Raw genomic sequence first — 12,897 nt, forward strand, 5'->3', positions numbered from 1 at the left:
AAGTCAGCAGAATGACAGAACAAAGGAGTAGCTGCAACCTAGATGAAGCCAGTTCTCTTCATATCCCCGGAGGAGGAGGAGTAGAAGAAAATCCCCAAAAGGGGAACGAAGGAGCCAAGGTCTTACTGCTAACATTTAAAACCCCAGAGGCTGAGAAATTTGAGAGAGAGGAACAAAGACTTTTTTTTGAGAGACATGGAACCTTTTTCACTGCTGGATTGGCTGAGCTAAAGGATGGTGGCTTCAGGGATCTGAAAGAAGCCTATGTTCTGGAGGAGAAAGGGAGAGGAAGGATCCTGGACTCCTTTGAAGACTCTGACCACATCCCAAAGAATGCTCAAGAGCAGTGAGGATAGTGAAGCAGGAAATGGCATACTGGTATTTATTATTTTTCAGGGATCTGCATATCTCTTGTGCAGTCTAAAGTAAATTGTTTCAGATATCCTTCTCCAAAGTCTGTGTCTACTGGCTTTGCTGCCACATGTCCCTGAAGGGTTAAACTATAAACCAGTGTGCGCATAAGAGGAGTAAGGCTTTGCTTAAGCCACTGGGAGATCTGGAGGGTTCAGCTGTGGGGTTCCACTTCTAAAAAAGGATACCTGACAGAGTCTGGGACCAGGAAGCATTCCAGAGGCAAGAGCCAGACATAATGGCGGAAGCCTACTGTGACTCAAGGAAGCCTGAAAGTACACAGGCCCAATGTGTGGGTCCAAACACACCAGCCTGGTGAGTGCTCAACAAAGGGTTGTTTGACCAGGGCTGTGACACCAGGTCTCAGAGACCCAAATCTCAGCCACTTTTCCACACAAGTCTTTCAGGAGGAACACGGCAAATTACATTCTTCTGTAACCTACACTAATATTGCATGATCCTGTGTCACCCTCTAGGAGCTGGACCACATATAGGAATGTACGACGTGATACTGCTTTGATACTAAGAGACATGGCTCCTTTGCTCAAATAATATAGGGCCATACTTCATCCACAGGTCCCAGGTTCAGTTCCCTTCAGATGACCCAAACAGAGTCATTGTTACATCTGCCTATTCTGTCTGTAAGCACTAGGCCACAGTCTGATCCCAGAGCTGGGCAGAGAAACCAAGAATTCTGACGGCCATCGTTCCACAGCTGTCTCTCAAATATTTATGTCATGTATACTTGTGTAAAGTAACTAGCAGTGTGCATGTCATGCTCCTGGTATAGGCTAGTCCACAGAGAACAACAGCATCCTTTCTGCCTCCCCGCTTATTCCTATAGCTGACACTGAAGATATCTATGTTCTATGGCAGAGGTTCTCAAACTGTGGTCCGCGGTTAGTTCCTTCTAAAGGTGCACACCTGGGTGGCCGCACACAAGAAAATGAAGGGCCACCCACCTAATTAGTGAAGCCGCGCAGGCGTGGCTCCACTTATTAGGTATCTGGACCCTGGAGAAGATGCACATGTAAGGTGAGGTGTTGGCCTTGGGGGGAATAAGGGGTAGGTGGGAGGGGGCAGTGGGGTGAAAGAGGAGGTGGGGGGGGAATTTGGGATGTGCAAGGCTGTGGCGGCCAGAGAAAGAGGCGAATTTCCCCAGCTCCAGGGTTGGAGCTGCTGGGGAGAGACCCCCCCACCTTCCCAGCCCCAGCTCAGGGCTGCTGTGGCAGGGGAGAGAAGGCACATCCATCGCTTTAGAAAGGTAAGACCGCTGATATTAAAATAGGAGTTGTGTGCTTTTATTTGTAGAACAAAAAAAAAGGTTAATTATTATTAAGTTTTTTTTATATAGTGCTTTTATCCAAAGCGCTTTACCAAAGCTAACGGTACAAACAACATTTGGAAAGATCATTAAGTGGTCCGCCGAGACCCTCAGCAATTTTCAAGTGGTACACGGAAAAAAAAGTTTGAGAACCACTGTTCTATGGATCAGAAGGTTGGACATTCAAACCCTGCTGATGATGATTCGTGTGGAAGTGAAAACATATACAACCGTAAAGTTAGCATCAGAACCTTGGAGTAATAATTGGAACTATTTTATACTGCAAAACACTGCATCTAGAAGTGAATTGAATGGTGTGTTAATATTTATTTTATTGTTTGTATTTTGGTTAAGAGGAGCTGCTCCGTTAAAGGGGTGTGGCAGACAGAGAAGCTTGAAGGAGATTTTGCCTGTGTTTCCAGAGATTGGAAGAGGCTGCCTGCATAAGCTACAGAAAGGTAAGAACTTGATCTAAGATGCAAACTTTTCTGGAAAGCAGCCTCATTCTCACAGGTGCAAGTTAGTATTTAATAGAGATTGGATTCCTCAGGGTATTGCTAATAAACTATAGAATCTCTCATTTGTAGGTTACCGGTTTGATCCTACCCAGCTCAGAAGGGATTAAAAATTGTTCCCATCTGATGGATGTTTGGTAGCCCCTGCATGAGTATGGCAAGTCCCAGTTCTAGTTCCTAATATCACCATTATACTTTGAACTAGATTGATCCCTTGCAGGGCCTGGTTCTTACTAAGTGTTTGTACCTACCACAGTGGGGTCCCGAACTAAGTGGGGTCCTCCAGCTAAAACTCCTGCAGGGGGGGCCAGTCACCTTGCTATACAATTGTGAGACTTGGCAAGACTGTCACATGCACACAGGAGTCTGGGAATGGGAAGTTCAAAATCAGTCAATCAAAGGACAGACCAAAAAAACCACGCCTTAAAAAAAATGTAAGTCTCAATTTCAGGGTCAATCTCAGTTTTCTGGGGACAGACATGTTATTTTTGTATGTGTGGGATTGGCAATGGTGAAATTGGTTGTAAGCAGTGCTAGGTCACTGTGGGAAGGTCAAATGTCCTTTGTAATCCTGCGTTATTATACTGCATGTTGTGTATGAAGTCTTTCACTTGTGGTTATCATTAAAAAACCAACAAGAAGGGAGCAGAGAAAGAGGGCCAACTACACAGCACAGATAACACCATCTACCCACTAAGTTGCGGAGCAGCGCTGCTAACAGCCCACTGATTCAACATGGAACTAAGAAACAGAAAATAAAATTGCAGATGTGAAAGCGGTCACTGTAGAGCATGCAAAAGTCATGTTCACTGTGATCTAGAATGGGTTATGTGGTTTGTTTGGGTTATAGCCTTCTGTACAATACAATGGCAGCCAGGGTATTTTGCAATTCTGCTTCTCTGTTACTGCATTTGCTTCCTGTTTCCATTTGGAGTACCCAGTCTGTACCCACATTTAAAACAATAAAGAAGAAACCAGTTTGTTGGATCTTTCAACTACTATTAGTTCCTGATAAATCTGCAATGTTTAAAGGGACACTGTCATTAAAAAAAATAAAAAATAAAATCACACTTTTATCTCAAACACTGAAAGAAATTAGAGGGGAAAACATCTTTTCCCTTTTTGTTTGTGTACTTAGGGCTTGTCTACACTGGCACTTTACAGCGCTGCAACTTTCTTGCTCAGGAGTGTGAAAAAACACCCCACTGAGTGCAGCAAATTTCAGCGCTTCAAAGAGCCAGTGTAGACAGTGCACCAGTGCTGGTAGCTATGCCCCTCGTGGAGGTGGGTTTTTTAGAGCGCTGGGAGAGCTCTCCCCCAGTGCTCTGCCACGACAGCACTTTAACGTTGCCAGTGTAGACTAGCCCTTAGTGAAAATGACGATATACAAAGTGTGGTTGAATGCACAATTTGATTTGATTGCGTGGGTCTTTCCAACAGCAACATTGGAGAGAAACTATTTTTAACTCATTTTCTGAAATCAACTGGACAGGCATATGTGTTCTTTCTGGTTTAGTACCTCAGCTGATTGTGCCCCTGTGTTTGTTTTGATGTGGTGGACCCAAAGAAGAAATGCAACCACAGCTATCATCAGAAAACCAAAGAAATTAAAATGTTTGATTTTTAAAAAATGGTCTCACCTTTGCTTAGGATCCTTCTTCAGCAAACCTGACAGAAGAGATTTTGCTTCAGGTGACAAAGTGCGTGGAAACCTAATCTCCTCCATGAGGATAAGTTCAAAGAGCTTCTCATGGTCCTGATTGTAGAAAGGGAGCCGGCCACACATCATTTCATACATTACGACTCCTAAGCCCCACCAGTCCACTGCACGACCATAGTCATTATCTTCCAGCACCTGCAGAAATGTAGAGGACAGCTTTAGTACGTATTCCTATGCTGTGCACATGCAGGGAATTCAAGTGACAGGACTTATACTATTATATTCATTTTCATGCATTTCACAACTCTGCAGGCACAGCATACTTGCTGCAGCTGAGAGAACAGGTCCCGTTGCAGTCAATGGACACTAATGCACACCAATGATTTATCAACAGGGAACGCTCTAGGCAAGCAAGAGGGAAAGAAGGCTAGAGAGAGATGGCACTTCCCCCTCCCACATTACTTCCATGATATGCATAACCTTCTAATGCCTAGAGGCTGAGAACCCAAGTCTGTTCTCAGATTACAAAGCCAGCTGTTAAATCCTAACTTATTCATTAGAAACCATTCCAAATGGGGCCCCATTTTAAAAACAGGATGCCATTTGGGGGGCAGGAGAGGACTGATTAACCTGTTGCTCCAAAGCTACAATCATCTCTGTTCCCTCTCCATGTCAACTTGTACATTTTCTTTATTCTCACCAGAAAAGCTATGCTGTAACCCATGAAAGTCTGCTTGCAAGTTTTAGAAGAATTGCTGATCTGAATTAAACTGTAAGGGTCAAAGATTCAAAATAGCTCAGTTCTCTTTTGCACTTCTGGCCTTTATGTTGCCCTAAATGGGAGCCATGTGCTTTTGAAAATCTGGACCTAAATCTTTTCAATTTGCAGCCTCTTTACTATCCCCTCACAGATGTTCAGAAAAAAAACCTGTTTCTCTCTCACAGTGGAGAAAATCTACTATTACAATTTTCTTTTACTTAATTGTATCCCCAGGTTTGGGTTGGGTTACATGATATTTGATAGCTTTACTCTCCTTACAGTTCTGCACTTTACTGCTTATCACTGGTACGAAGTAAAAGCACTGTTTGTTCATTCTTTAGTGCCGTGCAGTGTCAGTGCCTACCCAGTTTACAGAACTGCACTTCCGAACCATTTATGCTCAGAAATAAAAGTCTTCATTGGGAATCAGGACCAAAGAGCCAACAGACTAACTTCCATGGGAGCAGGATCTGGCGCTTTATGAATTAATTATTAAGATCCTGTGGATAAATAGAAAGATCAAGATTTTCTTTGTAAAAAATTGTTTGTGTTCTCTCTCTATATATAGTCACTAATTATTTAGTACTCTGCCTTAAAAATTATCTGAACCAGAAAGAAGTCCTGCAGTAAAATCCAAAGGCTGTCAGGTATTAGATTACCCCGCACAGGTCTATTTACAGCATCTCTTGCTGTATGATTCACACCAAACGACAGCTGGTTCTACAGCTGCCCCATATATGTATAAGACCAACACAGCTGCTTGTCTGCCAGGATTCCAGGAGCCAGCCTCATCCTTTATGAGGCTCTAACTTCATAGGAGATATTGTGCGATAATGCAGTTAGCCATATTTCTGAGCCACGCCCTTTCACTAAGCACTTCCTGTTAATTCTAAACCACTTAGGTTACTTAAAATAAAGTAGACACATTGCTGCTAGATACACAATAGGAATAATTTTTTTTTTTAAAGCCAAGATCAAGCCCTACAAAATCAGGCCTTCTAAAACGCAACAATGATAATTTGGCCAAGATACTAAAAGAACACTAGTTATCATTCAGATTACTAACCAGAACCCTCAATTTCTTACCTCCATACAGCACAGAACAAGAACCAATCCTTATTTTTAAAAGTAAAAAATCCTTCTCACAAACACCACATTATACTAATGTTTATACAAAACAGGACAATGATTTAGTCTTACTTTAAATATGTTCACAACTGAGAAGAGAAAAAATAATATACAAGTAGCATGAAAGGTATTTATATCCCCAAGATTTATTGCAATGTGCATGGTAACTGGGAAGCAATAGGTAACAAGGTCATTTAACTTAAATTAAGTAGATGGTCAGTTCATAACAGTTCTTGGCAGCTGTGTGATGGAATTTACAAGAGAAGACACAACAGCTGTAAACAGGATAGTCATCAATATATCTGACACATCAAAGCTGATGCAATTCAGTCACTGCCATCCATGCACAAGATTCCAATACGAACCTAAAAACAACTATCCAACAACTGTATAAACACACTCTTATGCTGGATTCAAGTTACAAACAGAGAGGAGAAGAAGAGACCCCTACTTTTAAGGATACATGACCTTAAACATACAAAATACTCATTCACGCACCATTTCCAGATTTTCTGCATGCTATCAGCCAGATGACAAAAGCCTTCAGAATTTAACACTCCAACCCACAGCTGGGATTTGCAATGAAGGGAGTGAGCTAGGTTAGTCAAAAGGATTTGTCCTTCTATGTTACGGTTAAGCCAGATCATTATAAATATTAAAGGAAAATATTAGAGGTAAAATGATTGAAGGGTAATCCATATAGAGACATTCCATGGCTGCTTCACACACATTCCGCATCAGAAAATTTTTTAAAAAAGTTAAATAATCTCCAATGAGATTTGCCCAGTCTTTCACTGGCCCACAAAATCCGCAGTTATAATCAGAGACTAAAGTTTAACATTGTTTTTAAAAGGGACAATGGCAGATTTAAAGCCATATTTGTAAACAACAAACTGCCTTAGCTGTTTACTGATAACTCTTTGTCAGTGGTTCTCAAACTATGGACCACTGATGATTCACAAGGAGCTTCTGGTTGTCCATGAGAGCTGGCAGGCATCATGAGGCTGCCTCCATCTCCTTGCTTCAAGCTACTTTGACAGATGCCTAGGTTCTTCATTTCAATGGAACGGCTGGATGCCCGTACAAAGGGCTGGAAAAAATGAACACAGCTGCCTGCCCTGCCACTGCTGTGTAGGAGGAGAGTATAAACAGAAGCCTCCAGAAAGGTCAAGAGCCATCAGTGGAACAAAACAAAAACAGAAGTAATGTTTCCCAATGTTTTCCACATAATCAATTTCTGTACTTGTGCCTTAGGCTGCTGTAACTGAAAGACTGTTTACTTTGTGCATTTCACCTAACTTGAACAAAGAGTGAAATGGAGCCATGGTTTCATTTTCATGCTGTTGTTCCCTAGCACAGTGCTCCACTGTCTAGATTGCAAACAGTTCAGGGGAAATGTTTAAAAATTTTTAAAGAGGAAAGTCATGTCAACATTTCTGCTAATTATGTTCTGCAAAATTTCTTTAGTACAAAGAAATGAAGAATTTTGAACACAGATTGTCTGTCTGTATTGTTCCTTCCAGAAAAGGATAGTAAGCTATTTACCTTGGGGAATATATATATATATGGTTCTATAATGGTATGGGCTAGCTGCACCTCTGTCCCCTACCTAGTCTCTCTGAGTGTAGTCCCTCAGGTGTCAGACCTTGTGCCTTTACCAATCCCAGGCCCGAATTCCGCTGTTCTACCTCTAATTAGACTGGGCCTTAGACCATCAACCCTGTGTATCAATCATGAGTACCCAGCAAGTCTGAGTGAGCTCTGACAACCTGCAGTTCTTCCCTTTGGGAGTCTCTGACCAGTGTTATACAGTGACAAAACAGCTTTCCTAAAGGATGGTTTACTTTGCAGAAGGAATAAAGCATTTAGAGCAAAAGAGAGGGTCACTCACCTTGTGCAGTAACTGAGGTTCTTCAAGATGTGTCCCCCTGTGGGTGCTCCACTTCAGGTGACTGGGCGCCCCGTGCCTCTAGTCAGAGAACTTTGACAGTAGTACCCGGTTGGGCTGCACATGGGCTCTCTCAGTCTCGCACCTGTAGCGGCGGTTAACTAGCACTAGGTGGCCAACCCCCACCTCAGTTCCTTCTCAACTGCAGAGGACCTTGCAAAAACTCCAAAGTAGAGGGGAGGAAGATGGGTAGTGGAGCACCCACAGAGACATACATCTAGAAGAACCTCAGTTACTGCATGTGGTGAGCAACCCTCGCTTCTTCTTCGAGTGCTGTCCTTATGGGTGTTCCACTTCAGGTGACTGTAGAGCAGTGCCCCTCAGTGGAAGGGAGGGGCTTCAGAGTTGGATCTGTGATCGATGATAGGACCGTGAGTCCTAATAAAGTGTCAGATTTCAAATTTTGCTTGATTGTGTAGTGCTGAATGAATGTGTGGGCTGAGGACCAAGTGGCTGCTTTACATATGTCCGTAATAGGCACAGCATTAAGGAAGGCTACCGACGTGGAGAGCGACCTGATAGAATGCGTTCTAACCCCTGGTGGGGGTTGCAGTTTGTCTTGGCTGTAGCAGAGATGAATGCACTCTGCAATCCATTTGGAGAGTCTCTCCTTAGATATAGCTTCTCCTTTAGATCTCTGTGTAGTCGACAGAAACCGTTTTGGTGCCTACCTGAATGGTTTAGTCCTTTTGAGATAAAAGGCTCATGCCCTTCTGACATCTAGAGAATGAAGTGCTGCTTCTTGCCTGTTCTTCTGAAGCTTAGGGAAGAATGCAGGAAGATTGATAGGTTAGTTGAGGTGGAACACAGAGGGTACACTAGGTAGAAATTTAGGATGCAATCTTAGAGTGACCTTGTTCTTGAAAATTCTCCTATGCGTCTTGTGGATGTGATGGTGACAAAGAAGGCTACTTTCATTGAAAGGTGTAATAGTGAACATGCAGCCTAGGGTTCAAACAGAGGCCTGGTGGCCCAGTAGTTGGAGGCAAGTCCTGGAAGATGTTTGTGGACTCTTCACTGTAGCGTTCATCAGATACACTAGAGTGACAAATCTGTGTGACAGTAGGGAAGCTTTCGCCGCTAACAAGTTCTAATGAGCCCCAATGAAATTATAGTTCTTGTACTGGTGTCACTGTTGACTTTTGAATGTTTATTTGGAGACCGAGTTTTGTAAAGAGTGACGTTGTCTTTTGTATGGCTTCTTCCCAAGTGGGGGCTTTGAGCAGACAGTCATCTAAATATGGGTATAATCATGACCCCTTGATTGCATAGATGGGCCACTGCTAGAACTCTGGAAAAAACTCGAGGGGCTGTGGAGAGGCCAAAGAGCAGTACCTTGTACTGATAGTGATCTTGTCCCAAAACAAACTGGAGGAACCACCTGTGTGATGGATGTCTGGCGACATGAAAGTATGAGTCTTGCAGATCAAGGGCCGAAAACCAGTCCCCTCATGGGATTACTGTTGCTAAAGTAATCATCCTGATAAATGTGTTTTGACAAATTTGTTTAACATTTCTCAGATCAAGAATGGGCCTCCAACCCCCGGTCTTTTTCTAGGTTAAGAAATAATGGGAATAAAGGCCCTTCCCTCTGTGTTGTACCGATACTGGTTCTACTGCATCCAAGTGCAGAAGATGGTCTACTTCCTGCCTCAGAAGGTGCTCGTGAGGGTAGGTGGGGGGAATGGAGGTGAACTGGATGGACTGGTGGTGATAATTTCCAGCACCCATTTATCTGAAGTAATAATTTGCCATGCTGGGCAGAATGGTGTCAAATGGTCTGTAAAGTGATGGTTGGTAGAAAGAGGTTTCAGCAACTGGAATTGGGGGAGGTCTCTCGGACCATCAACCAAACCATCAAATTTGATGTTTCGGTCCAGGTTGTTGCGATGTAGGAGATTGAGATGGGAGTGGCCTACATCTTGTGGGTCTTTGCCTCCGCCTCTGGGTGTCATACTGCCTCTGCGGTTGTGTGTAAGGCACTGGTCTTGAGTGTTGTGATGGGTAATATATGCCCTGTTTTCATTTTTGTGCAGGCGTGTAGATGCCTAAAGACCAAAGAGTTGCTTTAGAATCTTTCAATGCATGGAAGGACTTGTTGGTCTTACCTGCAAATAATTTTGGACCTTCAAAGGGAAGATCCTCTCTGGTGAATTGCACCTCCTTTGGGAATCCAGACAGGAGGAACCAAGAGGCACATTGCATTACTACGGCAGTTGCAATAGAACTTGCCACTGTGTTTGCTGAGTCTAAGGATGCCTGCAGATCTGTTCTTGCCAGGAGGTGTCCTTCAGAAATGACTGACCTAAATTGCTCCTTTTTGTCTTTAGGAATAAAGTCAATACATTCAAACAGTTTGGAGTATTTTGTGTGATTGTATTTCGCCATCAAGGCTTCATAGTTGGCTATTCTGAACTACAATGTTGCTGATGAATAGGCCTGGCGACCAAAAAGATGCAATCTTTTCCACTCTGTCATATGGGGTGGTCCTCAAATAGTGTTGTCTGCCCTGCTCGTTGACAGCTTCTATGAATTTGGCTGGGGATGTGAAAATAGAATTCTAGGTCCTTCAATGGGACGCAACACTTCTTATCCGCCCTCTTACTAGTAGGGGGGATTATTGTGGGTGTCTGGCAGCTGGTCTTGGCAGAATCCATGCGTGCCTCATTATAGGAAGGGCTATTTTGCAGGAGGCTGACGTGTGTAATATGTCCATCAACTTGTACTGGGACACAGCAACCTCTTCCAGGGGGATTTGAAGCGTGTTTGCAATTCTTTTAAACAGCCCCTGAAATTGCTTTATATCATCTCCGTTGTAGGTAGCACAGGCATGATAGTCTCATCTGGAGAGGAGCAGGAGGTGTTAGTTGCAGAAGTGGCCTCCTAATCTAGGGCCTCCTCTGTTTCCTCAAGTCTCCTCAGGGAGCTCATGGGGGCCCCTCCCGTGACGCTGATGGGGAGTGTCTCTGCCTTTCCCTGGAGGTACTGGGAGGCTTGTAGTAATGTTGTCTATGGATCCCGATATGGCCAATGTGGCAGGAATGACACTGGTGGTGGCATCCATAGATGTCAATACCACCCCTGGGTGCCAGCTCTGGAGCGGTGTCCTGGCTGTTCCTAAAGATCTGGTCTGTCAATTCCCTGGATGGGTGAAGAGTGGTGTGAGGAATAAACATCTCCCTCCTCGTCGTCCTCCTTCTCCCTTGAAAAAGGAGAAGCAGATCTGTTTGTTTGTCTGTGTAACGGTGCTGAATGTGCTGGTGCTATATCAGTACCGAGAAGAGTTGATTCTGGTGCCGCAGCAACCACTAAGTCCTTATGTTGAAAAAACTGTTGCGTTCCAAGAGATCTCCGTACCAAAGATGGAATCTGTAATTGTTGCAGTGCCGGGAATTGTTGTGGTACCAGGAGGTGTTGCGCCACCAGGAGAATTGGTGCTGATCATGTCTGTACCGAAGGACATAAAGTAGACTTTGGTACCGCGGTCTCTGCACTATGTGCCAGAGGGCCAGGAGATGGCGCCATAAGCTGAGGCACTGCAGCGGTGCTCAGTACCGAGTGTTTGGTTGCTGCAGTCGGTGTCATGGTAGAAGGGGTAGTCTTGTCTCTGCCATCCTTCTGAGAGCCTGCCCGCTTAGGGTCTTTGGTTTTAGTGTTATTGGAAGATCCTGCTGACTTGTAGGTACTTAGCCATGGCGTGATTCGTACTGATAATATGGAGAGTTGGAGAACACTTCTTTTTCAAGACTCCTTTCATAAGAGAAGTGGTAGCTCTCTTCTTCATCCTTTTTCTGGGAGACAGGTCCTTCCCTTGCAGAGTCAGTGAGGGAAGTCTGTCATAAGCCAAGATATGCGACCAGGAGTTTTGTGATCCCGGGTCGGAGGCTGGGTGGAGAGATTTCTCCATGAGGATGAGCTTAAGGTCCCTTGCTTTGGCAATGAAAGCACTTCTGAGATACATGCATTTCCCCCAAGCAGCAGACACACTAGGAATGTCCATCCGAGACTGGAATTGCCTCTCGGCAGGAGAGGCAACGTTTAAAGCCTGGAGACCCGGGCATTCACGGGTAAAATTATCCCTGAGAGGGATGAATGAAAACAAAGTAAAAAATATTTTTTTTAAATGGAGAGAGAAAAAAGAAAAGGGAAAGGGATAGGAAACGAATTCTACCTAACTATTCAATCTACTACACTATACAGCTAATCCTAAATTTAAAGGTAAGTCGTACAGAGGCACTGCCGAAGCTCTGACTCGGACCAAGGGCGGTTGAGACGGCACTGACAGAGGGTTGGCAGCTAGTTAACTGCCGCTACAGGCACAATACAAGGAGAGTGCATGTGCAGCCCAAATCGGTACTGCTGTCAAAATTCTCCAACTAGAGGCACTGGGGCGCACAAGCACCCACAGGGACATCACTTGAAAAAGAACAGATTTTAGAACATCAGTCTATCTTACCTAAAGCCTTACCATCCTCTGATGGTAACCTAAGAGGGTAACTTCTTCAGATACCCCCTTTGGGTGCCTATCCCTCAATCTGGTTCCCCTGGACCAACTTCCTCCTAACCACCACTCCCTGCATTCCTCAAGTTTTCCTTTTCAACCCTGCCACAGTCCTTTTGACCTTCTGCTTTCCAGGACTATTCCTGTCCTGGAGTTGTCTCTAAATGTCTCTCTCAAGTGTTTGCCGAGAAGTGGCTTGTCTTGAGCCATGCTATTCTCCAGCCTGCTTGTTCTTTCTTACAGACCCCTATAAAATTAAACCAATATATTCACACAGGGAGCATCCCAATAATCACATCAACAGACAGCGTTCATAAATTATTATATAGAGCAGTTCCACATCCATCACAAATATTACTCATTTAATTTTTTAAAGGATTTGAAGTAGATTCAATATATTTTTCTATAGCTATTAAATTTTAAAAATTTAATATAAAAATACACCTTGCTATATAATTATAACTTTTATATACTCCAGGAAGTGAACTGTACTTCTCCTCTTAAAGGTGCACAGATTAAAGAAAATAACCTATGTGAAAACATTTAACATTTCTCTATACTAAGGAAATTTTGCAGAACAAGGAATAAAAAAGGTTTTTATCTATGTCATAAAATAAAATATACACATTTTTACAAATAAAGCGTAGTTA

General features: G+C 43.5%; 1 protein-coding gene across 5 annotated transcripts in view; it reads right to left on the reverse strand.

Annotated features, from left to right (window-relative positions):
- Window positions 1–12,897, reverse strand: part of AKT1 (AKT serine/threonine kinase 1) — a 126,674-nt gene that overhangs the window by 37,658 nt on the left and 76,119 nt on the right. For all 5 annotated transcript variants that reach the window (XM_042858220.2, XM_005285804.5, XM_065593729.1 and 2 more), the window contains exon 11: window positions 3,891–4,105. In XM_042858220.2, coding sequence (XP_042714154.1) covers window positions 3,891–4,105 — 215 coding nt within the window. The remainder of the gene's footprint in view (window positions 1–3,890; window positions 4,106–12,897) is intronic.

Source organism: Chrysemys picta, chromosome 4, assembly GCF_011386835.1.
Source record: "Chrysemys picta bellii isolate R12L10 chromosome 4, ASM1138683v2, whole genome shotgun sequence".
Classification (NCBI taxonomy): domain Eukaryota; kingdom Metazoa; phylum Chordata; order Testudines; family Emydidae; genus Chrysemys; species Chrysemys picta.